This window comes from Lacerta agilis, chromosome 11 (assembly GCF_009819535.1).
Source record: "Lacerta agilis isolate rLacAgi1 chromosome 11, rLacAgi1.pri, whole genome shotgun sequence".
In the NCBI taxonomy this organism is placed as follows: domain Eukaryota; kingdom Metazoa; phylum Chordata; class Lepidosauria; order Squamata; family Lacertidae; genus Lacerta; species Lacerta agilis.
This window is the reverse complement of record NC_046322.1, coordinates 61,308-86,780: the sequence shown is the minus strand read 5'-3', so window position 1 is coordinate 86,780 and position 25,473 is coordinate 61,308. Positions and strand designations below refer to the sequence as shown.

The following is a 25,473-nucleotide window of genomic DNA, read 5'->3' as shown; positions in this document are numbered from 1 at the left end:
CCTCTCGGCGTGGCTTTGGGTTTTCCAAGGCAGGGAGGGCAGCCTGGGGAGAAGCCCATTCCCGGCAACCTTTCCAAGGGAGGTGCTGCCTTGTGCTGTGACGGAGATCCTTGAGGTGCCTTTGTGTGGCCTGGCCCTCCCTGCGAGGTAGGCCACCACTCTGGGCAGGGAGGGCTGCCCCCTCAGAGCCTTTAAGAGGAGACTTCAGTGGGGTCACTCCAAGGATCATGCAGACTGCCCCTTTCCTGAGCTCTGTGTGTGGGGTGTTGGACATGGAGGGTGAGGTGAGAGCCTGTCTTGGATGAGCTTCTGGGGTAGTTTCTGCCTTGGGTGTGCAAGCGAAGCCAGCGAGGCCAAGAGGAGCCAGGATGTGGCATTCCTGGGGTGGCTCTAGATGACCCTTGGGGTCCCTTCTGACTCTAGGGCTTTGTGGTTCTTGGACGTCTCCTTGGGGCTCCTGGGTAGGGCAGGCTCTCTGGAGGGGGCGCCAGTGTGGGTGGGGCAGTCCTGGGCCCGGTGGCTGACGGAGCTTGTGGTTTCTCCTCCTCCCCAGAGGCATGAAGGTCATTGAGAACAGAGCCATGAAGGACGAGGAAAAGATGGAGCTCCAGGAGATGCAGCTGAAGGAGGCCAAGCACATTGCAGAGGATGCCGACCGCAAATATGAGGAGGTGAGGTGCCCTCGGGGGAGGGGAGATTTGATAGGTGGAGGGTGCCTGGGGAGGGAATCAGCTGCCCCACCCCCTGACTGCACTCCTGACGTCTCTCTGCTTGGCTCATAGGTGGCCCGTAAGCTGGTGATCCTGGAGGGGGATCTGGAGCGTTCAGAGGAGAGGGCCGAGGTGGCCGAGAGGTGAGTGTGGCCACAGGCAGAGGGGAGAGAGGCTCCCTCGCTGGCCTCCCTTGCAGGGAGGAGACACCAGAGCTGGACATCAGAGTGCCTGAGGCTGTCCTGCATTAGGACAGGAGCACCCAGAATGGTCCTTCTCTCCCCCCACCCCTATTAGGGTGGGAGTGGGGGAGGAAGGGAACCTTGGCTTTTTTGCAGCATTAAAGAGGTGGTCCCTGGCTTTCATGGTGGGGGGGGGGCTTCATCCTGTGCACCCCTGTCTTTGAGCCACGTGCCACAGAGGGGGCTTCCAAGGCCCAAATAGCACTAGAAAAGGGAGCAGCTCCTCCCCTCCCTTGACTCCTTGTGTAGAGGGGTCTGCTGATGCTGCACAGCCCCCCTTGTGTGATTGGTCTTCCTTTGTAAAGGGGGGGGTATTTCATCCACCCCTCTCTTTGTTGTGGAGCTGACCCCCTTGGCTCCTTCCCATCATTTTTTACTCCCTCCTCACCGCAAGAGCCTCTCATGGTGACATAAGGAAAACAGTGCAGGCAGGATTGAACCCCAGGCTCCCTTTCGCCTTCCAAGGTTAACATACGTTTGACTGCATTGACCCCCTCCCCCGAACTTGAGTAGTGTCCTCCTTGGAGGGCACCTGTTCTGCTCTCTGGAGGCCGCCAGGCCCAGGGCGGCTGCATCCTCCCCACTGCTAAACCTTGCTTGCCCCCCCCCCCAGCCGCATGAGGCAGCTCGAAGAGGAGCTCCGCACCATGGATCAGGCCCTCAAATCCCTGATGGCTGCAGAGGAAGAGGTACTGAGCAGGGGACCCCCTGCCTCCGTCTCTCTCTCTTTCTCTGAGCTGTGCGCACTTCCTGCTCCTGCTTCCTCTGGTCACTGTCCTTCTGGAGCACTTCTTCCTCTCCTCTCCTCTCCTCTCCTCTCCCATCCAGTCTCTCTGCTCTGTGCCTGGCTCAGATGCCGCCCCCCCCCCCCCATGCAGGACCCTCAAGGGGAGGCATGAGAGGCGGCCCTGTGCCAGACAGAGAGGTGGCTTTGGCCCCATTCTGCATCACCCTAGGCAAGGGTGGCAAGGCTGTCTGGCTAGGAATGGAGGGCAGCTGGGAAAGGGGTCTGCCTTGGAGCCCATGGCCTCTCGAGTGCAGTGAAAGGCACATAGCAAGAGATTGCATTTATAAGTTATATTTATTATTATTGTTGTTGTTGTTGGATTATCTTGCCCAAGGCAACCCAAAGTGACTTAAAACCAAGCAAACCAAACCCCACATACATATACACACCCTTTTAAAATGTGGGTGTTTTTTTTGGAGGTGGGGGTGTTATTGGCTTTTTATTTTGATTATATATACTGTAATGTGGTTTTTATGCTGATCTTTTCTGTGAATCGCTCTGAGACCTCTGGGTATAGGGTGGTATATAAATTCAATCAAAAATAAATAAATAAAGCAAACAAGCAAGCCAGGATGAAGGGAATACAGAAAAACAACCCACCAACGTCTGAAAGGAGACAGATAGTTAGAAGCCCAAGGCCTGGTTATACAGGAAAGTTTCTGCCCGGCATCTAAAGATATATAATGACGGCACCAGGCAAGCCTCCCTGGGGAGAGCATCCCACAAGCGGGGAATGGGCAGCGATGGGGCAGGAATCAGGCTGCCAGCCTGGCCCTGGTGACAGTCTGGTGGCAGAGAATGGTGACGTGGTTTGCAGGCAGCCCAGAAGGAGACGGGGATCTCCCAGCCACCTTCTCCAAAAGGGGCGTCTTTTTTTTTTTTTTAAAGATTTTATTATTTTCTACAATAAACAACAATACAAAATACATCGAACAAAGAACAATTGACAAAAAAGAACAAAAAACACAACAAACACATTAAAGCAACAAAAGAAATAACAAAAGAAAACTTATACATACCTACACAGGAACTGAATGATTGTTTAATTCCAATTTCAAATCTTCTCTGGGGGGACTTCTCCCGTTCTCTCGACTGCGTTCAATACTAATATACTTTGGTAACTTTGTAACTATTTTCTTATCATTCACCATTATTCTTAATAAACTTTCAAAATACTAACTAATCATATATATTTCATTACTTAAGCAACATAACCTTAAAAAATTTCTAAATCATTCATAACATTACTTCTAATGTACTGTTTTTATCTAACATCATCTAGCTAAAGCCACTTAAACAAACTGATTCTGCTTCAAATATCTAACTTTTCACGATTTTTAAGATAATCCTTAAATTTCTTCCATTCATCTTGCACCTTCTCCTCCCTCTGGTCTCGGAGTCTCGCGGTCAGTTCAGCGAGTTCCATAAAGTCCATCAGCTTCATCGGCCATTCTTCCACTGTCGGGAGCTCTTCACCTTTCCAGTTTCTTGCGAGTAGGATTCTAGCAGCTGTTGTGGCATACATAAAGAACACTCTATCCTGACTGGGTATCTCATGATTGGTCATGCTCAAAAGGAAGGCCTCTGGTTTCTTACTAATGGGGCGTCTTAACCAGAGCGAAGAGGTCTGAGGGAGGTTGCTGGCCTTGCAGAGGCAGAGCTGGCCCTCAGCCTGACACACACGTACACACACACACACACACACCTGCCATCAGTGCTGTAATGTGGGTTGTGGCCTGCGCCTGCCCCCAAGGTGGCTTTTTGTCTCTCAGCTCATCCCAGGGAAGTGTGCTGTGCCAAGACAGAGGCCTCTGGATGCCTGCAAGATGCAAGGGCCTTGCTTTGCTGCTGGAGACCCACAGCTTGTGTCTCTCCCCACAGAGGAGGAGGGATTCTCAGGGCCTTGGCAATGCCTCTTGTGGCACCAGAGGAACCTCCTCCTGCTGCTTTCTCTCTCCTGCTGCTTCTTCCTCTTCAGGTTCTTCTCTGCTGTCTCAACTGGTTCTCCTTCTCTCCTTCCCTCTCTCCCTTTTCTTCCTTCTCTCCTGCGCCTGCCTCTGTCTTTCTGGACATGACACAGTAAATGTGGGGATCTTGAGGAAGAGCTGAAAATTGTCACCAACAACCTCAAGTCCCTGGAGGCCCAGGCAGACAAGGTAGGAGGGGTGGGGCGGGGTACTGAGCTCCCTGGTGGAGGTGAGGGAACTTGGGTGGCACAGGGATGAGAGTGGGTGGGCTTCCTTCAGGGAGGGGCCTGTTTGGAATGGGGCAGGGGCTGTCCTCCCATCTCCCCTCCCCCCTCACACTTGCTCTCCCCGTCTCCAGTATTCCACCAAGGAGGACAAATACGAGGAAGAGATCAAGCTGCTGACCGACAAACTCAAGGAGGTGAGCAGCGCCTGGGATGGGTCTCCTGGTCCTTTGGGGTGTCTCCCCTCCTCTCTCTCCATCCAAAGCTGGTGTGGGTGGGTGCTGAAGCCGAGGGGCAGAAGATCTGTGGTTCAGGTCCAGTAGCAGATTGGGCTGGGTAAAAGATCCTCAAGTCAGAAACCCTGAATCTTCAACGTGGGACGCCCACGAGTTCTTGAGTTAGCAGAAAGGGAAGGAAGCTTTTCTCTCTTCACTTTCTCCATACAAGCAAGATGGACCCAGGCTCTGCTGCGTTTGGAGAGGCATTTAGAAGCAGAACAAGCTCAGAGTCCAGGGGGTGGGGTGGGGTGGGGTCAGGGCCAGACCCTCCCTGGCGGGCAGGGGGAGTGATGAACCCTTTCAGCCTGCAGCAGCCTGAGCAGAAATCTCTCCTCCATCCCACCTAGCCTCCCCCCACCCCCATGCCAAATAGTAGCCGTGTATGTGTATATGTGTAACCTCCTTTGGGGTTCAGGCACCCCTCACACCACCCCCCTGACTCCAGAGCTGGCTTGGCAGCCTTGGCTGCTGCTGCTTAGAACCAAGAGGCAGGTCTAGTTGGGGGGCAGCCCTGGACGTGTGGAAAGAAAGGAGATGGCTACGGTTGACTTAATGCCTGGAGCTGTGATCCCCATGCAGAGCCCAATCCCAATGAACTCCTATCCCTGCACAGCAGAAGGTTGGACTGGATGACCCTTGGGGTCCCTTTCAGCTCTACAATTCTGTGCATGCATCTTTGGAAGCCAGAGCTGCCACTTAACTGAAGGGACCATGAAGTTTATTTGTGCAAGACTTTGTACAAAGAACCCACAAAGGAGGGAACTGCTTCTTAACATACAGTAAAAAAAATTAAAGAAGACAGAATAAAATGACCATAAATGAACAATAGACCAGTCATCAGTAAAGGGGATGTAAGACAACAAAATTGGAATTGAAGGACTAAGGCAGGGGTCAGCAAACTTTTCCAGCAGGGGGCCAGTCCACTGTCCCTCAGACCTTGTGGGGGCCCGACTATGTTCTTTTTTGTGGGGGGGGGGGGGGAATGAATTCCTATGCCCCACAAATAACCCAGAGATGCATTTTAAATAAAAGGACACATTCTACTCATGTAAAATACACACTGATTCCTGGACCGTCCGCGGGCCGGATTTAGAAGACGATTGGGCTGGATCTGGCCCCTGGGCCTTAGTTTGCCTACCCATGGACTAAGGAATATTCTCACCATCTCCTAATGATGTGTGTGGGCAGAAGAGGGAGCCTTTGTGTTCTGCAATGGGGAGCGGCTGCGGAGTTACTCCTGCCTTCTAGGGGGTGGAGGTCACAGCTCTGGACCCAACAGCAACATGGGAGGATGCCCCCCCTTGAGTCTCCCACCCAATGGGCTCTTTATGTCTTTCCTCCCTATCTGCCGCCCCCCCCCCCCCCGCAGGCTGAGACCCGGGCAGAGTTTGCTGAGAGGTCTGTTGCAAAGTTGGAGAAAACCATTGACGACTTGGAAGGTAAGAAGGTGCTCCCCCCCCCGCCTGCCCCCTCCATTGGGCTGGGAAGTGCTGGGGCTGGGACCCAAAGCAGGGGATGGGCTCTGAGAGGGTTGGGTCCTTGTGAAGGTGGTAAGGGTGTCCTCCTCCTCCTCCTCCTTTCCTCCTCCTCCTCCTCCTCCACCTCGTCTCTGTCCCAGCCACCCTCCTTCCTCTTCCTCTCCCCTCCCTCTCACGTTCACTCTTTTCTTTCCACCCCCCTGCACTGCTCTGCTCTGCCTCACTGCCTCCACCTTCTCCACCTTCCATGCACACCTGCAGACGAGGTCTATGCCCAGAAGATGAAGTTCAAAGCCATCAGTGAGGAGCTGGACAATGCCCTGAACGACATCACCTCCCTCTGAGCTCCGTCTCTGTCTGCTCCCGCCCTCCCCCTTGCTTGCCCAGGATACACCCCCCAAGTGCTCCCCTGTCTGTGTGCTGTGGGGGGGGGGGTAGAGGGGAAGCCAAGTTACCTCAGGTGGGGATAGGGGGTGGGGTGGGGGGATCTGTGCCAGTGCCAGAAGTGCCTTTCCTGGCAGAGGAGGTGGCGTTTGGGGGCTCTGCTAGCCATGCAGCCTTAGCTGGAGCTGGGGGGTAAGGGGATCCGGGCCTCTTCCCTGGCGGGTGGGAGTGAGAACCCACTGTGGAAAGCAGCCTAGCGCCCCTCTGGCTCTGCCTGTCTGTCTGTCCCACTGTCTGTCCTCCATGCTGCATTTCACGACTCTGTTCTCCTCTCCAGTCTCTGGTTCAATAAACAGTTTCAGCAAAAGCCTCTTTTTCCCTCATTCTCTCGCCTCCATTTCTGTCTCCTCCTCTGTGGGGCTCTGGACTCGCCTGTTGCCCAACATGCCTGGTTAGTTCACCTGCTGTCTCAACATCTCCCTCCCCATGGGAAGAGGGGAGGGCTCCTTGAACCCTGGCCATCTGAGTGGGCAAGGGCCGCCTCTGCGGGGGGCGTCAAAGGGCTTTCCTTCACTCCCTGTGTTTGGGGGAGGGTCTCTCCCTGTGAGCCCCATGGAGGAAGGGGGCTTGGAGGGTCCTATCTCTTTGCCTTTGGCCAGCCTTCTCAGGGAACTGAGTGGTGTGACCCCTTGAAAGCCCCAAGGGAGCCTCTTGCCCCCTGCCTGTCTGCTGGGGGGGGGGTAGCTGCCCTCCATCCTGCAGCTGGCCTCCTCCCCTGGCTCCAGACTGGGAAAGATGGCAGGTGGAAGGAGATAACTGGGGTATCCTTGGTTGGGTTGCCTGGCAGCTGTCCCAGGGAAGTGCTTCTGGCTCCTGGAGGGGGACTTGGGGGTCTCAACCAGCTGCTCCCTCCAAGAGGCTATGGGACGTGGCATGGAGGCCTCCCTGGAGCAGCAGCCCTGATTTCCATGGCTTCCCTTTTTCCTCTGGTGCTGATGGGCCTCCTGCCCTTCCTCTTCTCTCTCTCTCTCTTTCTTTCTTTCTGTCTGTCTCTCTCTTTTTCTCCCTTCTTGCTGCTGGACACGGATTTCTCCCCTCCAGAGCACTCCCGGCAGGAGGAGGAGAAAAACAGCCTCCTGGCTACTGAGCTGCGGCTGGTCCTCCACGGCCTCCACAACTGAGCCCCCCAGCTGCCCCTGCCTGCTTTGGGGGGGCAGCCCCTCCTCTGCCCCTCCATTCTCCCCCATGTGAGAAGCCCTTTCCTTGGAGCAAGAGGATTTGGGAAGGGGGGTCTCATCTCATGCACGCCTTCCTAGAAGATGGACCTCCCAGAAGAGAGGTGTGCTTCCCAGTCTGAGCTGGAGAAGAGCTCAGCAGATGCTGGGCAGGGTGGGAGCCCCTTTTAACAAGGGGTGGGGTGAATGGGACAGGATCCTGGCAAGCGCCATCTCTCCTCTGCCTCTCCATCTCTCCTGAACTACTCCTGCTGCTGCTGCTGCTGCTGTCTTACTCCTCTTCACGGATCGACACCCTCTTCCAAGGTGTTTGGGGACTGGAGCTGACTGTTCTCCTTAGGAGCAAGTGGTGGCTAAGAGGGCAACCAGGACGGAGCGGCCACCATAGCTGCCCTCCAGGGACTGGGGCGGAGGGGGGATCTTGCTGTTGGATGGAGCTGCTGAACTGACATGGCCCTCGCTCTCTCTCTGTGTGTGTGTGTGTGTGTCTCCTTTTGTCTCCTGCCTCTTTCTCTCCTGGGGTGGGTGGGGTGGGCTTCCTTCTGGCGGTGGTGGGGGGTGCCTGCCTGCCTTGTGTTTGCAGAGAACTTGGCCAGCGCCAAGGAGGAGAATGTCGGCATCCACCAGGTTCTGGACCAGACGCTGCTGGAACTAAACAACCTCTGAGGAGGGACTGGAGGAGCAGCAGCAGCGGCCCCCTCCCCCTGCCCCACACTCTTGCTCGGCCAGCACCTCCTGCTGAAGGGAAGCCCCCTTGCCCCCCAGGCCAGTGCTGGCCCCTGTGGGGCTCTGCCTCTGCACTGCCCCCCACCTGCCTGTCCAGTTATTAAAGCAAGTTGAACAGAGGACGGCTGTGTCTCCTGAGGTCTCTTTGGGGTGGGACAGTGAGAACGGAGCGGCAGGGAGGGTGGGAGGTGACTGGCCCACTGCAGGGGGTGGGGGGTCCCTGCCTCCACACCCCCTCTCTGGACATAGGCCTTACTGTTGTCCTCTGGGGGGAGGCTAATGTACTTGTGGATACTCCCTTGAGGGGTGGGGGAGTGCTAAGGAACACCTGAGGTGAACCCCCCCCCCCCCGGATTAAGGGGTGGATGCAGCGCCCAGGAGGCCCCAGAGGGCAGCACCTGCCATTTGCTCCCTTGGGGGGGGGAGCAGCAGCGCCTCCGGTTTGTGAGAGGCCCCTGTAGGCAATGCCTTTCTTTGATCTGCTGCCCCTGTGGCTCCTGCCGCCCAAGGCAGTGGCCTCACCTTGCCTCATGGGTGGGTCAGCCCTGGTGGTTGACTCCAAGGAGAAGGGGTGTCTGAGAGGGTGTTTGGAGGAAAGGAGCCAGTCTTTGGAAGAATGGAAGCTGCCTCAGTCCCTTGGCTGACTGCTGGGCCATGTACTGGCTGGCATCTGCTCTCCAGTTTCAGGTGGGCCGCCTTCCTTGCTCTCTGTCGAGGACGGACCCTGGACTCTTCCGCGCACCAAGCCAGGTGCTCCACAAACAGCTGCAGCTCACCAATGGGGCCTGAGGGGAGGCAGGCTGGCTGGCCAGACAGGGAGGAGGAGAAGCTGGCTAGACAAGGCCGCCAGCCAGGGGAGATCCCTGTTGGGGGTCAAGAGCCAAAGGCCCCTTTCCCTACAGGATTGGACACAGTCACTGTGGGGGAAATGGAACCAGCACCTACCTTCCATGTTTGAAAGAGGAGGTGGATGAAGACCTGGAGGTTGGCCCTTGGAGTTTGGGTGGGGGACAGAGACACTTCTTAGCCCACCTAACTGTAGGAAGGATGGAGGCTTCCAATGCCTGCTGGGTGCTAGAGACCCTGGGGCAACCATCCTGTGCCCTTTGGCGTGGGGTTCCTCATATGCTGGGTGAGGCTGCCTTGCCTCTTGCCTTTCTGCAGAGCTCTGACCCTCATGCTCTGTCTTGTGGCCCCAGGTGGGGGTGGGTGGCGGGGATTCATTTCTGCACCAGAGAGTTGTTCTGTGAATAATGGCCTGGCAGAGCCCGCCAGGTGCTTTGGATAGGAGCGGAGAACTAGTATAAGTTTGAGATCATTCAGCTTCCCAACCTGAGGATGTGAAAGTGGTCAATCAAAAAGGGATGCACGAGAATCCAGGAAGTTAGGGGCGAGAAGAGTGGGGGAAAGGTTTGCTGGTGACACCCAATGAGGCAGAATGGTTAAACCCCAAAAGGCATTGTGAGGATTCCTCAGTCGGCTGAATAAGTAGTAAAAGGGCACATGCAGGTCAGTGAAAATAAGTGATGCACACTGCTGCAAAATACATACACCTTAAATTTCACAGCATTGTAGAGTTGGAAGGGACCTCAAGGGTCATCTAGCCCAACCCCCTGGAATGCAGGAAAAAACCACAGCTAAATAATCCCTCATAGAGTCCGTTTCACTGTCTTAACAGCTCTTGCTCTCAGCTCCTCCTGGTGTATTGTCAGTCTGTAGTCGGTCGAGTCCTGCCCTGCAGAGCAGGAAAACAAGCTTGCTTCATCTTTCTTTTGACAGCCCTTTAGATATTTGAAGATGGCTCTCATATCTCCTCTCCGTCTCCTCTTTCCAAGCTAAACATACCCAGCTCCTTCAACTGTTCCTCATAAGGCTTGATTTCTAGACCCTCTGCACACGTTCCAGCTTGTCAACATCCTCCTTAAATTGTGGCGGCCAGAATTGGACACTGTATTCCAGGTGTTGCCTGACCAAGGCGGAACAGAGTGGGACTATGACTTCCCTTGATCTGGACACTAGACTTCTGTTGATGCAGCCTAGGAGAGCATTTGCTTTTTCTGCTGCTGCATCACACTGTTGACTCATGTTAAGCTTGTGCTCCTAAGACCCCTAGATCTTTTTCAAATGTCCTACTTGTAAGCCAGATGTTCCTCATCTTATATGTGTGCATCTGGTTCTTCCTGCCTAAGTGCAGAAGCTTACATTAGTCCCTATTGAAATTCATTTTGTTAGCTTGGGCCCAGATCTCCAGTCTGTTACGGTCATTTTGAATCTTGCTTCTGCAGCATTGGCCACCCCTCCCAGATGGTGTCATCTGCAAATTGGATGAGCACCCCCCCCCCCAATCCGTTCATCTAAGTCATTTACAGATGTTGAACAACAACGGGCCCAGGACAGAACCCTGCAGCACCCCCCTTGTCACTTTTTCCCAGGATGACTCAGAACCATTAAGGAGTCCTCTTTGGGCTCGGTCAGTCAACTAGCTACAAATCCACCTAACAGTTAACTCGTTCAAGCCAAATTTTACAAGCTTCCTTGCAAGAATATCATGGGGGACTTTGTCAAAAGCCTTAGTGCTTTTTTATATATATAGAAAAAGGTGCCCGTACTCACCATGAAGTTGTCACACTTTTAAACCCTCCACCCCCCAAAGCAAGTCAAGATCCACTCTGTCCTCCGTGTTCCTAGATGCCCCCCCCAGGCGCCCCCTCCGAGGAGTCCAGGGCCCTTCGTCCTCCCATAAAATATTGGAGGGCCCCCACGCCCCCCCCCCAGTTGATGGGCATTGCCATTCACACGGGGTCTGCCGCCGCTTCTAGAGAGGCGTGGCTCCCCTGCCTCCGCCCCCCCCATTTGACTCAAGTTCCCCGCCCCGCCCCGCCCGCAGTTCCCGGAGCTAAGCGACGGCCTTGAGCTCAGCCTTCTCCCGGATCGAAAGGCGCTCGGGAGCCCCCTGAGCCGCCCCCCCCCCGCGACAACGACGTCCGCCGGGCCCCGAGGAGGAGGAGCCTCCGCCGCCTTCGCCCTGCCTCCGAGTCCGCCCTCGCGCCGGGCCGGGATGTGATGTCAGGAGGGCGGAAGCGGCGGAGCGGAGGCCCGGCTGGGCGGCCGAGGGAGCGGAGGGAGCGGAAGCGCGTCTTCCTCGGGGACTGGACCGGCTAGCCCCCCCACCCCACCCCGGGGCTCCTCGCGAGGCCTGAGCGCGGCTGCGATGACTCTGGCCGTCTTCTTCGGCTGCGCCTTCATCGCCTTCGGGCCGGCACTGGCGCTCTTCCTGCTGACGGTGGTGGCCGAGCCGCTGCGCATCATCATCCTCATCGCAGGGTCAGCGCCGGGGGGGGGGGAAGGGGGAGGGGGACCGGGAAGACCCCCCGCCACGGGAGAGCCGCTCGCCCCCGCAGACCGCGCCCCCTCTCCACGACGGCCCAGCTCCTCTGGGGAGCTGCCGGCACTGGCGGAGGAAGAGGGCTGCCCCGGGTGTCATGGGGGTGGGGGTTGACATCGGCGCGCCGCCCCCCTGGTAGCCCCACCCCCGGGTGCACCGCTCAGGGTGCTGGAGCGGCTAGCTCCGCTTCCGACTGCCGGACCCCCAACCCCCGGTGGGCTTCGGGGCTGGGGCTCCTGGGCCGGCCTGGGGGGTACCTGGCTGGGCGGGGGGGGGGGGCGCCGGTGACCTTGGCCCTCTTCTCCTCCGGCTGCAGAGCCTTCTTCTGGCTGGCCTCACTTCTCTTATCCTCGCTCGTCTGGTTCATCGCGGCCAAGGCCAGCGACCCGTCCAACGAGGCACTCCAGAAGGGCCTCCTCATCTTCGGCGTCATCTTCTCGGTGCTGCTGCAGGAAGCCTTCCGCTTCCTCTACTACAAGCTGCTCAGGTAGGGGCGCTAGCGGGGCACGGGGGGGGGGCTACAGCCTTGGCCCAGGAAAAGACCCCCAGAAAAGAAGGCCTGGTAGCCCCGGGAGAAGCCTCTGCCTGAATGCCAGGACTGCTGTGGCTGCTGCCGGTCAGGGCAGGCAGTGCAGGGCTGAGTGGGCGGAGGGGTGTGACAGGGCACCAGGCAGCTCCCCCTGTTCCCATCCGTGGTGGGTTGAGCAGCCACAGCCAAGGGGGGCTGGTTAGGGGGTCAACCTGGAAGGAGGCCTGGGGGGGGGGCGCAGGGCTCTCCTCGGCCTCTTATACTTCCTGGGACCTGCGGCAATGTTACAGATGTCAGTGATCTGAAGGAAACAAAGCTGCATAAAGCAATGTGCGCCATGAGAAAATACAGATTAAACTGGTATATGAAGAGGCTTATCAGAACAGATTCTTAGGCTGATTGAATATTGGGCCTCCCTGTATCTTCCCTGAGCCTGTCTGCTTGTGCATCGGAACATCTTCCATTCCCCAGGCATTTTGGACTGACGCTCAGGGATTCCCACCCATGCCTGAGGGTCACGATCCCACAGCCTCCAGCTGGGCAAAAGCATGGGAAACAGAACAGGGAGAGGGAGCAAGACTGTTCTTTGCTCTCCTCTTACACGGATTAGCTGCTGCAGTGGAAGTCTGCACCTTGGACCCTTCCTCCTTCTTCAGCCTGTCTTTATGGATCTTATGGCTGCTGTCTTTAGGCTCCGACACATCTCGTCATGCGGAAGGCCTGCCTTTTCCCGATAATATTACCTTCCAAGGTTGCACATTGCTGTCAGCTCAATGATCCAGCACTAACTTGTTGCGCCCCCACCCCCCATGAGGACTATGGGGTGGAGGAGACTCCAGGGCAAAGTGAGATCCCTGGGGCAGAGACTGTGTGGATTGCCCCACAGTCCACTTTGGGGGCTTCATTGCTTCGGGGGCAGAGGAGATACTGGTCAGCCTGTAGCGACTTCCTGGGCCTTTGGTCCCACCCACCTCTGGAGCTCAGGGATTTCCTTTGAAGGCTAATCCTGATGAGCGCCACCTGTGAGTTGTTTGCAACCACTGGGAGTTCATGGGGAGAGGTGGTGGGCTGCCCCACGGCTGTGAAGGCCAGCAGGGTATCTTAGGCGGGCAGAGGTGGGCTTGTCCTGTATGGACTCAAACCATAAGCTTGTCTGGGGGTTTCTTCTGTGCAGACTTTATTCTCTTGAAATAAAGTTGAAAATAAAGGCAGAAAGGAAGGGTGCCTGCGTTGCCGTAGATGTCCCTTGGGGGTCCCTTCCAACTCTACAGTTCTCTGGTTCTAAGATAGGCCAAAGTGCTTAAGATGAGATATGCTGAAGATTTCCAGTACAAAACTCAGGATTCCTTCTCTCCCCTGACCAGGAAGGCGATTGAGGGGCTGTTGGCCCTGAGTGAAGATGGTTGCTCTCCCATCTCCATCCAGCAGATGGCATACGGTGCGTTTCTAGAGGACGGGGAAGAGAAATGGGCAAAGAGGGTCGTCTCTTCCTTTGGTCAAAACGCAGGCGCTCTCAGCCCAGGCTCCCTTGGGGAGAAAGGAGGACTGGAAGTGGGTGGTGGGGTCCCCATGCAAACATTTATTCAGAGGGCTCTGACTTTTAGACCCATGGGAGGGGCTGCTTGAGCGTTCCCACCCCTCTGGACCAGACAAGCTGGGGCTGAGCAATCTCCCTTCTGGGTCTGCAGAAGTGCCTGTGAGGAAGAAGAGCAGTGCCCCCCCATCGTCCAGGAGGGGGTGGAGAACATGGGGGAGGCTCTGGGAGCATTCCTGGCGAAATGTCTGGGTCTGACGAGAGCTGTGGGCAGCCTGCAGGGTGTGGGAGGGATCCACGGTCAGACTCTGTGCACAATTGCTTCCTCATGGCTATGCATCCCTTCATCCCCGCAGTGGCCGGCCTGGGTTTTGGGCTCATGAGTGGTGCCTTCTCCATGATCAACCTGCTGGCAGACGCTCTGGGGCCAGGCACGGTGGGGATCCACGGAGATTCCCAGCTGTACTTCCTGACATCAGGTAAGCGCCTGCCCCCCCCCGACCCCTCTGGCCTGCCTCCTCCCTGCCTAACGGACGTTCTCTCCCGCCACAGCCTTCATGACGCTGGTGCTGGTCCTTCTGCACACCTTCTGGGGGATCATCTTCTTCCATGGTTGTGAGACCAAGCAGTGGTGGGAAGTGGGGGCTGTGGTGCTCACCCACCTGATCGTCTCTGGCCTGGTGAGTAGCTGGAGGGCAGCTGCTGCTTGCGGAAAACAGGGTTTATTTATTTATTTATTTGCTATTAAGGTGTAGCATAAAACAAACAGTATATTGCACAATAAACAAATCAGGTGCAACATTTATTCTTTTATTATAAAGGAAGGATAAAAGAGAAGGATAAAAGAATAAATGGAATATAAAAATGATGGCATTAATGAAGTCAAGCTACCAAAAACAAACCCTGGGTGATAAAGGGCAGAGAAGGGAGCAGCTGTCACGGGGGGGGGCAGGGGCTTGGGGTCGAGTGGTGCAATCTTGACACTGTGCCTGATCTGTGCTGAGCTCCCTGCCGCCCACCCCCTTCCCCTGCTGGTTACTGGCAGTGATGTGGGGCTGGGAAGGGGAGAGGGAAAACGCTGCCATCCCCTCTGGCCACCCTACGGGCTGCTATGGGGTGTCTCTTCCACACTCTCCATTCCAGCTCCCTTAAGAAGTAAAAGCAGAGAAAATGCATTAACCTAAATCGTAAAGGAATAAGTGAAATAATACTGACTTCGGTCTTCCAAATTCCCAACTGTTCTTAACTTGCTAGTATTGGGTATTTTAATAGGTTTTTAAATTTTAAAATGAATCTCCAGAGAAATTGCATTGAATTTGCTGTTATTTAGCTACATTTAATTGCCAGCATAAAACAGACTGTATCTGCCTCTCAATTAGAAAATTCAGCACTGCAAAGTCATGTCCCAGGTAAAAAGTAGAGAAAAAGTGTTTGCAGTCTTCACGCAAAAGTTAGAAGAAGTTCTGGTATAAAATTAGTATTACCAGACAGGAGAAGCAAAATTTACAGGGGGAGGGAGATGTGTGGTGGAGAAGTCTAATTGGAGCGTTGTATGGAATCTGTGAAGCTGCTCCTTGGAGGGAATCAGTCCATGTCCACAGAAATGGAAATGCTTTGGGATGGGGCGTGGGGAATGGAAACTGCATGAAAGGATGGGGAAGACCATACTAGTCTCTTCATGTTCAGAGGAAGCGGCCCAGCAAGGTCAAAGGAGCAGGCAGAGAAGTCTGGTGCATCGGAGAGTGGGAAAGCCAGCTGAGGAGAAGCAGCTCTCCAAAAGCTCCCTGAGGAATAGATTATTGAAAGTCCCCAAAAGCAGGACAAACAGAACAATTTTTACCTTGTACCCAAATGCTTCGCATGCGGGGCCAGTTGAAAATCCCCTGGAAGGGAGTTGCATCAAGGGGCACCACCACCGAGAAGGCCCTGCTTCTTGCTGCTGGGCTGCCGCAGCAAGTCAGGCCCCCCCTGCAGGAGCCCTTGTCCCAAGCACTGGGGTCCCAAGTCGCTCCGGGCTCTGGGTGCAACCAGCCAGGCCTAGTTGCCCACTGGCAGCCAGTGTATCATCTTAGGGATCGGGGTGGATGGTGAGACACCTCCCCCTCCCCATGATGCTCCTCTAGGATCTGAGCTGCCGCTGGCGCAGCTTCCTTCCCATGCTGAGCCAGAGAGGTGCCTCTTGCCACACTCCGGCCTCTGCGATGGTGCCAAGTCATGGAGCGCCCTCATGCTCCTTAAGGCCCAATGTTTATGGCATAGGCCAAGATCTCAGGTGGCCTTCCCTCTTCTCCCTCCTTCATTTTGGGCTGTTCACCTTCCTCATCAGAGCTGAGGGTCATAAACATTGGGCAGGCCGGGAAGAGAAACCAGTTCAGGAAGCAGCAGCCAGCTCCCAGGTGCACTTTGGGGGGAGAAAGGGCTGGCCCAAGATGTGGACCCCCCCCCAGCTGAAGGGGCTCCCTGTTCTGCTCATCCGCCCTTCCCTGCCTCTCCTGCCCCGTCTTCCCAAGACCCAGCATAGGTGCTCCTGGGCACCTTCTGTCCTCACCTGCGCAGAGAGCTTTGAGGCGGCTTCCTGAACCAGGCACTTTGGTCATGGGGAGCTCAGGCGCTATGGGCCAAGCACTGGCCGTATTGGAGAGGGGGATTGACATACCCCCTTTGACCTGGGTCAGCACACCTGAAACAAGGTGAATGGAGTGTCTGGGTCACCATGAAAGGGGGGCTGTGATGGTCCTCCGAGGCCTCCCCCCCAAACACACTGCTGTCAGCCAAAGGGTGAGGCAGGTTTGAGATACTTCTTCCATTCAGTTGTCATACCAGCAGAAATCTGAACAGGCCAATTGTTAGATGATGGGTGGGAGCAAGTTATCAAGGACATGCTAAAAATCCTCAAAAGACAAGAAAAGCAGCAGCATATTTGAGAGCTGTATCCTGGAATGAAACTCAATTCCTGCCTTTCTTAACCTTACATTTAGCATAAGACGGTCTAAAGTGATTCAAAATCCTAAGTTAGAATCATACGTTGTTGCTGAAAGGGGATCCCAAAGGTAATCTAGCCCAACCCCCTGCAGTGCAGGAACCACAGCTAAAGAATCCCTCACAGATGACCACTCAATCTCTGTTGAAAACCTTCCAAGGCAGGAGAGTCCACCAGCACCCAAGGGAGCCTTTCAACTACTGTTGATGCAGCCTAGAATAGCATTAGTCCTTTTTGCTGCTGCATCACATGGTGGATTCATGTTAAGACCCCTGGATCCTTTCCACATGCTCTGCTGGCAAGCCAGGTGTCCCTCATCTTATATTTGTGCACTTGGTTCTTCCCGTCTAAGCGCAAAACCTGACATTTGTCCCTATGGAAATGCCTTTTGTTAGTTAGTTCTTCCTCCAGATTCTGCCTTCTGCAGCTTTCTTTCCCCCTCCCTGTTTGTCTGCTGCAATGTGATGTTGTCTCTCTTCCTGCAGACGTTCTGGAACCCGATCTACCTGGGGAGCCTCCTCCCTGCCTACCTGCTCATGGCAGGTGCTGCCATCTGGGCCTTCCTCGTCTCTGGCGGCTCCAAAGAGAACCTGCGCCACTTCCTCCTGTGTAAGTATGGCCAGAGGTTGCCCCAAGGGCAACAATGCCCATCATCCACCTGGCTGGCTCCAAGTAGCCACCCACCCAGAGCCTTTTGGCTCTCCCTGGAATTGGCCCCTCCATCCCCTGGGGCTTCAGGTCTCAGGCTCTTTGCCTCTGACCCCCTCTTGTCTGTTTCCACAGGCCTGCGGAGTGGGACAGCGCCACCGCCCGGATCCTGAGGCCCCGCTGGGCTCCCTCGCTCTGTCCTTTGGAGCCATTTGCTGGGGCAAGGAGGATGCAGCTGCTGTGCCTTTGGGAGTGCTTCTGGGCCCGAGGCGGGGGCCACTGGACTTGCCCCCCAGAAGCCCCTCTTGGGGCGAGTTGCTGTAGAAGGTCTGGGCCTGTCCTCCAGCCACAATGGGCATTGCAGCAGAGCTCCTGGACCCGGTGAATCTGCAGCAAAAGCCCCTCCCTCCAGAGAGGGGTTCCTGGCTCTGGCCAGCTGGCATTGTTTAAATAGGGGGGTGGGCTTTGGGGGTGCTGGGGCGAATGACAGATGCCAACATATGGGGGGGCTGAGCATCTGTCTCTGTGTGGGTGGGGGTGCCGAGGGAGAGCCAGCTGTGGTCTGCTTGGAGGAGAGGGGATCAGGGTGGGGGTTACTGGGGAAGTGGGAGTGCCCCACCTGGCCTCTTTCTTTCATGGGGGGCACATCTCTGCACTTTTGTACTAATAAAAAGGCTGGATGAGGCCCACTGTGTGCGCACCTGTCTGTGGGCACTGGTGGGGTTGATGGTGCTACACTGAGGGAGGGGGGCTTTAGAGAGGGGGCTGCATCCTCTCAGAGCTGGGAGATGGTAGAGAAAAATAGGGCTGGGTTGGCTGCTGGTTGCTTCAGGGGTCCCCTCCTGTTTGGATTGTGTTTCTGGGGGGTGGCAAGATGTCCTTTGGTGTCCTTCCAGTCTGATGAGAAACGGTTGGGGGGGGGGGCTGGAAAAAAGGAGATTAAGAGGAGATATGAGAGCCATCCTCAAATATCTAAAGGGCTGTCACATGGAAGAGGGAACAAGCTTGTTTTCTCCTGCTCTGGAAGGTAAGCTTCAAACCAATGGCTTCAAGTTACAAGAAAGGAGATTCCAGCTAAACCTTAGGAAGAACTTTCTGGTGTCAAGAGACGTTTGGCAGTGGACCGGTCTCCCTCCGGAGCAGTGTTTCCCAACCTTTGGCCTCCAGCTGTTTTGGACTACAATTCCCATCATCCATGGCCACTGGTCTTGCTAGCTTGGTATGATGAGAGTTGTAGTCCAAAAGCAGCTTGAGACCCAAGGTTGGGAAACACTGCTCTGGAGGATGTGGATTCCCCTTGTTTGGAGGTTTTTAAGCACAGCTTGGATGGCCACCTGCCATGGATGCTTTAATTGAAATTCCTTCATTGCAGAGGGTTGGGTTAGATGTCTCTCAGGGTCCCTTCCAACACTACAATTCTATTAAATGAATAAATAATTTGAGGTAATTGGACCTCAATTAATCCAGGGTTTTCAACACGAGTACTAATTGGGCCCCAAAATGCCTCCTGTTTCGTTGTATACTCTGGGACAATTTTTCAATGTGAAGAGCACCCAAATATAGAAAGAAACACAGTTTCTTTGATAGACTACACAGGTAAGGCCACATGAACCTCCTCCTCCAACTGTCCCAAAACCTTTTCTTTATGGAAAAAGTTAATATAGCTCCAAATAACTGCCATGATGCTGCATCCTGAGAGCATTAAGCCTGAGCTCTTTCACTGTCTCTCCCTTTGCTGGGACCTGGAGCTTATCCTGCTTCTGACATCATTGTTTGAGTTTTATACCACCCTTCACTGATGTCCGAAGGATACACCTGCATTCAGCCTCAGCCAAATCCACAGAAACCCCCATGGCCAGTAAACCTCTGCAACTAGCTTCCCACCAGACTGACACTCCAACAGTGTTGGCCATTAAAGAAAACAGAAATCAATATAAGAAAAGAGGGGCATTGCTGGTTAAGGAGTCTTCACCTGGTCCATTTCTGTCCTGCTGATCATTCTTGCTTCAACTTGGGAATCGGGAAGTCTGGCCTTTAAATACATGCCCAGAAGAGGATTGTGGCGCCTTCACATCAAGCCAGTGTGAAGAGAGCAATCCTGGTGGTGCCAGGCTGAGTCCAGTGCTAGGAGGGCCCTTGCCAGCCCCTGCCAGCTGGTGTGAAGGGAGGCCAATCCTGCTTGGTTGACTCCTTCCTTGTTTCTCCTTCCCATGTCAAGTGGTGAGAAGGACAAAACAGTAACCTAAGGAGCCTGGCTGCTGGATCAGGCCAAGGGCCAGAGAGTTCTGCATCCTGTTCTCACAGTGGCCAACCAGATGCCCATTATGGGAAACCTGCAAGCAGAACAGGCAGAAAGCAACCTTTTGTGGGCAAAGCCAAAAAGTCCTGCTTGCAGCTGCCTTTCAGCCACCACTTTGCCAGCTGGCAGCCAGCTGTGCACCACACCAGGAACCACAGCTGAGGGATCTGGACAGGTGGCAAGGACATATCACCTGTCAATCAGGTGACAGCATGAGGTCATGTGATTCACAGTCGGCCAGCTTCACCCACCTGCAAGCTTCAGCAAAGGCTAGGATCTGGTCCGTGGAGCCAAAAAATGTGCCCTGGCCCCGATTTACAGAAATGGCCTGTTGAGCCCCTCCCTCCTTCCTGCGGCTCAGACTCAGGGCCATGCCAGCAGGCAGCTGCCCCCTAGGCTACAGGGACGTCTCTTGCCACAGGCCCTCCCTCCCCCCTACTAAAAAAATGCCCACCACCCACTGCCATTGGGCCTGGCACTGCAGCTGAGTCCAGAAGCCACTGGGTCTTTGAGCTCCACACTTTCTCCACACGCAGTGGCTCTCCAGGGCTTAGACCGGGACTCATTCCTAACTTTCTTTCGAAATGCTGGGGATTCACCTGGAGAACTACTACGTGCAAAGCAGGTGCTCCACCACTGAGCTACAGCCCTTCCCATCTCCCACCCAAGCTGGTTTATTGGCCATGGCAATTCAGTCACCAAACTTGTCTATGTGCTCTTGGGCTTCTGATTTCTCTTGAACAACTGACATGGCAGCACCAGTCTGGCAAAGTGGTCTTGATCCATTCACCCATTGCATCCTGACATTTCCCTCTCCTGTATAATCCTAGAATTGTGGAGTTGGAAGGGACCCAAAGAGTAATCTAGTCCAACCCTCTGCAACCCGCAGTTTCCTTTCTTGTATGTGGACAACATGGTTTAGGTGTGCTGTGCTGCCCAAGGCCCTTTTGCCCATCCCTGCCTTGTGTCATGGGACATCATCTTCACACCTGGATCCAGTGCCACACTTCATTTCCGCTGTGCCCAGCCGAAGGGCACCTCACAGCCAAGTGGGCATTAGAAGCAGCAGGGCTTGAGCCTCGGGGGGCAGAAGCAGGCCAGGCTGCCTCTGAGGCCTCCCTCCCTTCTCTCCCCATCCTCAGGGCCCTCCCTGAAGCCCTGCTTTTTCAGGTAGGGTGGGGAGGCTTCCCACAGAACTGAACAAGGGAGGGGCTCCTTGGGAAGAGGGTGGGCTGTCCTTCACTGGAGGTTGGATGGCCATCTATCAGGGATGGTTTAGCTTTTATTCCTGCACTGCAGGGGATTGGACTTGATGACCCTTGGGATCCCTTCCAACCCAACACATCTGTGACTCTCTTTTAAAAAGTGGACAGAGATGGGAGCATGTGCTTCAAACCTTTTTGTAATGCAAAAAAGAACTGACACAATAAAGGCCTGTTTCCATTGTGGGTTCTTGTAAAAAGGGGGTGGGGCGCAAGAGGGTCTCAGTTCACAACAAATGCTCTGTGTGTGGCCTTTGCGACCCAACAGCTGCCGCAGCCAAGTCCACACCCAGCCAGGCTTCCATGCCATCCATGCAGACCAGAGTGCTGCTGGTGGGCAAGGAAACCACAGGAAAGGAACAGAAACGGGAAACAAAATATACCACGTCACATACGAAGGGGAAGAGGAAGCAGAGGCAAAAGGAAAATGCGGAAATGCTACGTTTCTCTTCCATCTCCTCCCCGTACATATTTCTCCTGGTTGTAACATTGTCAGTATAACCCAGTAAAAACGGGGTGAAAAAAGAAAGATGCCTCAAGCAACAGTAATGAAGCCATGAATCGGATTGTGAGTGTGAGAGGAAGAGAGGGAGCTGCTCCTGTTGCTCTTGCAGTTGAAATACTCCAGAGGTGCTTCTTGTGCACAGCAGAATCTTTAGCGCATGCCTCCTCCTGACGCCTGTCTCTGTGCTGCTCACTTCTACTGTGTGTCGGCCAGAGGACGTCTCCCAGGCTGGGCATCCCTTCATCAGCCAAGATGCCCACCTGGCACTGCCCTGCAATGGCTCAGAGCAGCAGACCCAAGTTGTCTCCCTTTCATCCGGCGCTTGGTTCCAGTCTTCCTCCCATTCAGAACCAACCAGAACGAAGACAGTTGTTGACATATTCAGGATGGACAGCAGGAAGGGCTCCCTCTCCAAGGCTAGATGCAGTGTCAGCAAGCCACCTGGGTGCCTTGAAAGGCGGAATGGACCAAGACAGGGAGGAGGAGGTGGCCCTCTGTGGCCACAGGGCATACTGGCTGTGCGCTCCCTGTGGAAGGAAAGGCAACTGGACCCTTGAGAGCAGCTGCAGGGAGGGTCTCCCACCCCAGGGACATCCTGCACAAGGCACTTGGGTAGCCACAGGGGGCAACAGGAGGCTGGGCTCAAGAGGCCTTGGGCCTGACCCAGCAGAGCAGAGCAGAGCCCCCTCCAGTGGGCCAGATCCAGCCGCTGCTGCCCAGGACTGTGGGAAAAGGGAGAGGGGGCTTGCCACTGTTTCCCCCAGGAGCCCTTGGCCCTTGCCGAGGTCCCTGTGCTGGTTTCTGAGGCTCCTGTCTGCACGCTTCTGCTCAGTCAAGGGGGCAAGTGCCAGGACCAAGGCTGTGGGGACACCGTGGGGCTGGGTGCCTGGGTGTCTCTTCCTCGTGGGGTGGGGGCAGGGAGGAGTCGGGAGAGGCAGGGGGAGAGAAGCTGCCGGGGCTTCCTTCTAGGCTGCATTCTCCTCTGTGGTGGCTGCTGTGTAGATGATGCTGGACTTGATGGGCTGACAATCCCGTCTGCAGGGGGCGAGTGGGAGGCAAGTCAAGACACAAGAGAGGCACATTTAGAACAGAGTTCTTCCCCCTCTCCCCAGCAGCAGTCTCCCCTGGACTCCTTTGTGCCTGTGACTGTCCTTTCATTGGGGCAGGTCAGAGACAGGCAGGAAAGGGAGCAGCTCTTTTCCTGGGACCCTCCCTGAGAAGCGGGAGAGGGGAGAGAGACTGAGAAAGAGCACTTGGGCTCCCTCCTCAGCCACGTGGGCTCTCGTGGCACCCCTCCCAGAAGGGGGTCCTAGGCAGAAGCCCCAGATCCAGGAGCTGCCCTGACGGAGCCTCTGCTGGGCTTTGTGCCTTCAGCTCCAGGGGCTTGCGATGCCCCCTCCTCTTACCTGCGGTTCTGGGCCTGGTGCTTCCGGACATAGAGGAAGAAGGCGAGAGCAGTGATGCCAAAGAGAGCTGCAAACATGGCGGCCAACACGTCCCCTGTGGAAAGAGAGCAACTTGTTGGTTCTGTCCTGGGGAAGGTGGCCAAGGGGTGGCCTTGAGTGGTGTGGGGGGAGTGAGGGAGGTCCTGCCCTGTCTGGCTGGAGAAACTGGGTTGGTGGGGAGCCCTTCTGAGGCACCTTCCAGGCTTGCAAGGAGGGGAGCCGTGACCCATACATAAAGGGTGGCAGTGTGAACCACAAAGCCTGCAGAGAAACTGGTGGAGAGGAGCTCTTGCCCCAGACCCCCCCCCAGCAAGAAGGCAGTGAGGTCACAAGCTATAGTGGCCAGGTGGAGCAAGGGGTGGGGCACATACCTGTCTGAATGGAGGAGCCCACCTGCTGGTCAGCGCCTGGAAGCAAAGCAGAAAAATGGGAGTCAGAAGCCAGGGAGGGGCAGCTGGGGGGCTCCTCTTCCCAGCTACCAACCAGTGATCAATGCCTCAGGTTGCCGGGGTGTGTGTGTGTTGAAGATGGAGGAGGGGAGGCACAAGTCCCTAGTTCTGCTCTTACCTTCACTTGTGGCTGGACCCTGACCTAAAACACACAAGACAGTGAATTGTAGGAGGAGCTGTTGTTGTTTAAAGTGTCTCAAAGAAGCTTACAGTAGAGTCTAGACACTAGCCTGCAGAACAGTAAAAACCCCAAAAGCGCCAGTGAAAGGCGTCACCTGCCACATGAAAAGGCGTAACAGCACTTAAAACCCTCAAGATTCAGAGCTAAATGCCCAGGTAAAAAGGGAAGGAGGAGCCTGCTGCCAAAAAATAGGTAGAGCTTGATTGATTGATTGATTGGTGGGGGGGGGAAGAGAGAAGACGTGAATTCCTCCCCTCCCAATTTTCACATGTGCCCACCAAGGAAGATTTACCAGCAGCAACTGCGTAGCCACAGAGGGAGCTTCACAAGGACCCCACTCCCCCCAAAAAAACTCTGGGGGGTGCTGAGGCAGTGGCAGAACTTTTGAGGGGTTCATTCACATCTCCTTTGGCAGGAAGAGGAATGATTTGACTGTTCGCCCAAAGAATAGGATCAAGGGAAAGAAGGGAGGCAGCAGGTTAGGGCTCAAGGGAGGGGGTTATGTAACACACCACCCAGCCCCACAGCAGGCCCACAGCTTATAGGTTGCAGCTCAGCCCAGATTTTAGCTCCCTGGGTGCCACAGCCAAATGAGAGCTCAGACAACCATCAGGGAGGCGGCGGCAGTGGCCAACCCAGCATGAAGAGCAGGGATTTGGGGAGGGAGCAGAGAAGGAAAGGAGCTGGTGAGAGAGAAATGGGCAGCACAGCCACCAGCCAGAGAACCATACCTTCTCCAGAGGCTGGTTCAGAGTCTCTCCCTGAGGCACCATCTGGGGTGTGGGGCTGCCCTCCGCCTGCAAGGAGACCAAGAAGCGTCAGACCTGCCCCTCCAGGGGAAGCTCCCCACCCACAGCTGCTTCTGCCCTCAGAAGAGGCAGCCCAAGTGGAAGTGCCTGCTGAGCCTGCCAACTGGAGTATCAAGGCTGGGGGGCAGGGGTATGTCTCCCTCTCTGGTGTCCGCCCCAGAGGAAGCCCAGAAGCAGAGCTGCCAGCCAGACCTCCCCGCCAGGCCCCCCTCGTTTTGGGGGCAGCCTAAGGCCTTACCTGCTGCAGATCCTGCACTGTCGCCCCCGCCTTCCTCTGCAGGACCATAAGGATCCGGGGCCCTTGGAGATCCCCCCTCACCTGCAGGATCGAGCACAAGGAGCCGGTCTGTGTTTGATTTGCACTTTTGGTCCTTGTGTTCACTCAAGGCAGCAGGCAAAGACTGAGTCCCATAGCAAGACCCCTTGGGCCCAGGGGAGGACCATGGCCCAGGGGTGGAGCTGCTGCCTTGCAGGCAGAAGCTCCCAGGTTCCATCTCTAATGGTGGTATTTACAGAAAGGGCTGGGAGAGTCATTCCTGAAACCTGGAGAGCCACTGCTGCTCTCTGGGCATGCCGGTCCAGGGGTCTGATTCTATTCAAGGCAGCTCCCTGTGACCCTCTGCTTCCTATGTTCCTGGGGCAACCACCTCATCCCAGGGAATCTGCAGCCCTGCGGCCCAACTTCACAGCCTCCGAGAGGAGTGCAAGAGAGTTGCCACAGCTGCACCTCTACAGAGCATGGCTGGATTTGTCATTTGGTGGGGAAAATAAAGGGAGGATACTGCTCTCCCTGAGCAGGACTTGCAACAGCGCCCATCCCATGACAGACACTTTGGTTTCCCCATAACTGCCTGAATCATGGATGCATAGAATTGTAGGGTTGGACGGGACCACAAGTGTCATCTAGTCTAACCCTCTGAAAGGCAGGAATCAAAAAACCTGCAACCTTGGTTTTACTAGCGCCAGGCTCTAACCAACTGAGCTAACCATCAGCCAACCATTCAGGTTGCCTGAAACTGTCCCCTATTGGTACCAAGTGCCATGCATATCAATGGATGTCTTCGGGAAGGGGTCATCGTTCTGCACAGCTCTCCTGGGACTGACAGCTTTGCTCAGCTCCATCAAAGGCTTCCTACCCAAGCTTGGTGCTGCTGTCTAATATTAAGAGCCCTTTCACCTGTTCAGTGCCAGTTAGGTACTCCCTGGCACCGAAGATTCAGGCTCCGTCTGGTATCTCCCCAGCAAAGCCACAGATGCCCTCAGGTGACGACCATGCCAGGTGGAGACGGTGGAGCCCGAAACCCTCTTGTGGCTGCTGAGCAACTGCCTGGCAAACAATCCTATCTCTTCCTCCAAAGGGCTCCACCTGCCCTGCCCACCCTGGGCCAGGGCCAGCCGCCAGGTGAGGCACACCTT

The 25,473-nt window shown here is 55.4% G+C and overlaps 3 protein-coding genes across 11 annotated transcripts in view; 2 read left to right on the top strand and 1 right to left on the bottom strand.

The window, feature by feature from the left end:
• TPM2 (tropomyosin 2) overlaps nt 1-8,151 on the top strand; it is a 28,210-nt gene extending 20,059 nt beyond the window's left edge. For 2 of the 8 annotated variants that reach the window (XM_033163857.1, XM_033163861.1), the window contains 6 exons: nt 554-671; nt 783-853; nt 1,566-1,641; nt 4,065-4,127; nt 5,578-5,647; nt 7,889-8,151. In XM_033163857.1, the coding sequence (XP_033019748.1) occupies nt 554-671; nt 783-853; nt 1,566-1,641; nt 4,065-4,127; nt 5,578-5,647; nt 7,889-7,971 (481 nt within the window). In that variant the 3' untranslated portion in view covers nt 7,972-8,151. Of the gene's footprint in view, nt 1-553; nt 672-782; nt 854-1,565; nt 1,642-3,819; nt 3,896-4,064; nt 4,128-5,577; nt 5,648-5,947; nt 6,441-7,888 lie in introns of those variants that run through there. The other 6 variants (XM_033163855.1, XM_033163859.1, XM_033163856.1 and 3 more) reach the window with 3 other exon arrangements.
• A 3,059-nt stretch (nt 8,152-11,210) lies between these two features.
• On the top strand, nt 11,211-17,576 carry LOC117055103 (gamma-secretase subunit Aph-1b-like). The gene is made up of 7 exons (XM_033164470.1): nt 11,211-11,355; nt 11,733-11,903; nt 13,310-13,383; nt 13,836-13,958; nt 14,032-14,159; nt 16,945-17,068; nt 17,243-17,576. Exons 1-7 carry the CDS (start codon nt 11,243-11,245, stop codon nt 17,278-17,280), a joined length of 771 nt encoding a protein of 256 aa, XP_033020361.1. The 5' UTR covers nt 11,211-11,242; the 3' UTR covers nt 17,281-17,576.
• Nucleotides 17,577-22,092: 4,516 nt separating this feature from the next.
• The window catches only part of CA9 (carbonic anhydrase 9), a 29,386-nt gene continuing 26,005 nt past the window's right edge, over nt 22,093-25,473 (bottom strand). The window contains exons 9-13 of one of the 2 annotated variants that reach the window (XM_033164333.1): nt 24,296-24,376; nt 23,980-24,045; nt 22,990-23,025; nt 22,580-22,673; nt 22,093-22,208 (exon numbers count right to left, since the gene is read on the bottom strand). In XM_033164333.1, coding sequence (XP_033020224.1) covers nt 22,139-22,208; nt 22,580-22,673; nt 22,990-23,025; nt 23,980-24,045; nt 24,296-24,376 — 347 coding nt within the window. In that variant the 3' untranslated portion in view covers nt 22,093-22,138. Of the gene's footprint in view, nt 22,209-22,579; nt 22,674-22,989; nt 23,026-23,078; nt 23,210-23,979; nt 24,046-24,295; nt 24,377-25,473 lie in introns of those variants that run through there. The other variant, XM_033164334.1, reaches the window with a different exon arrangement.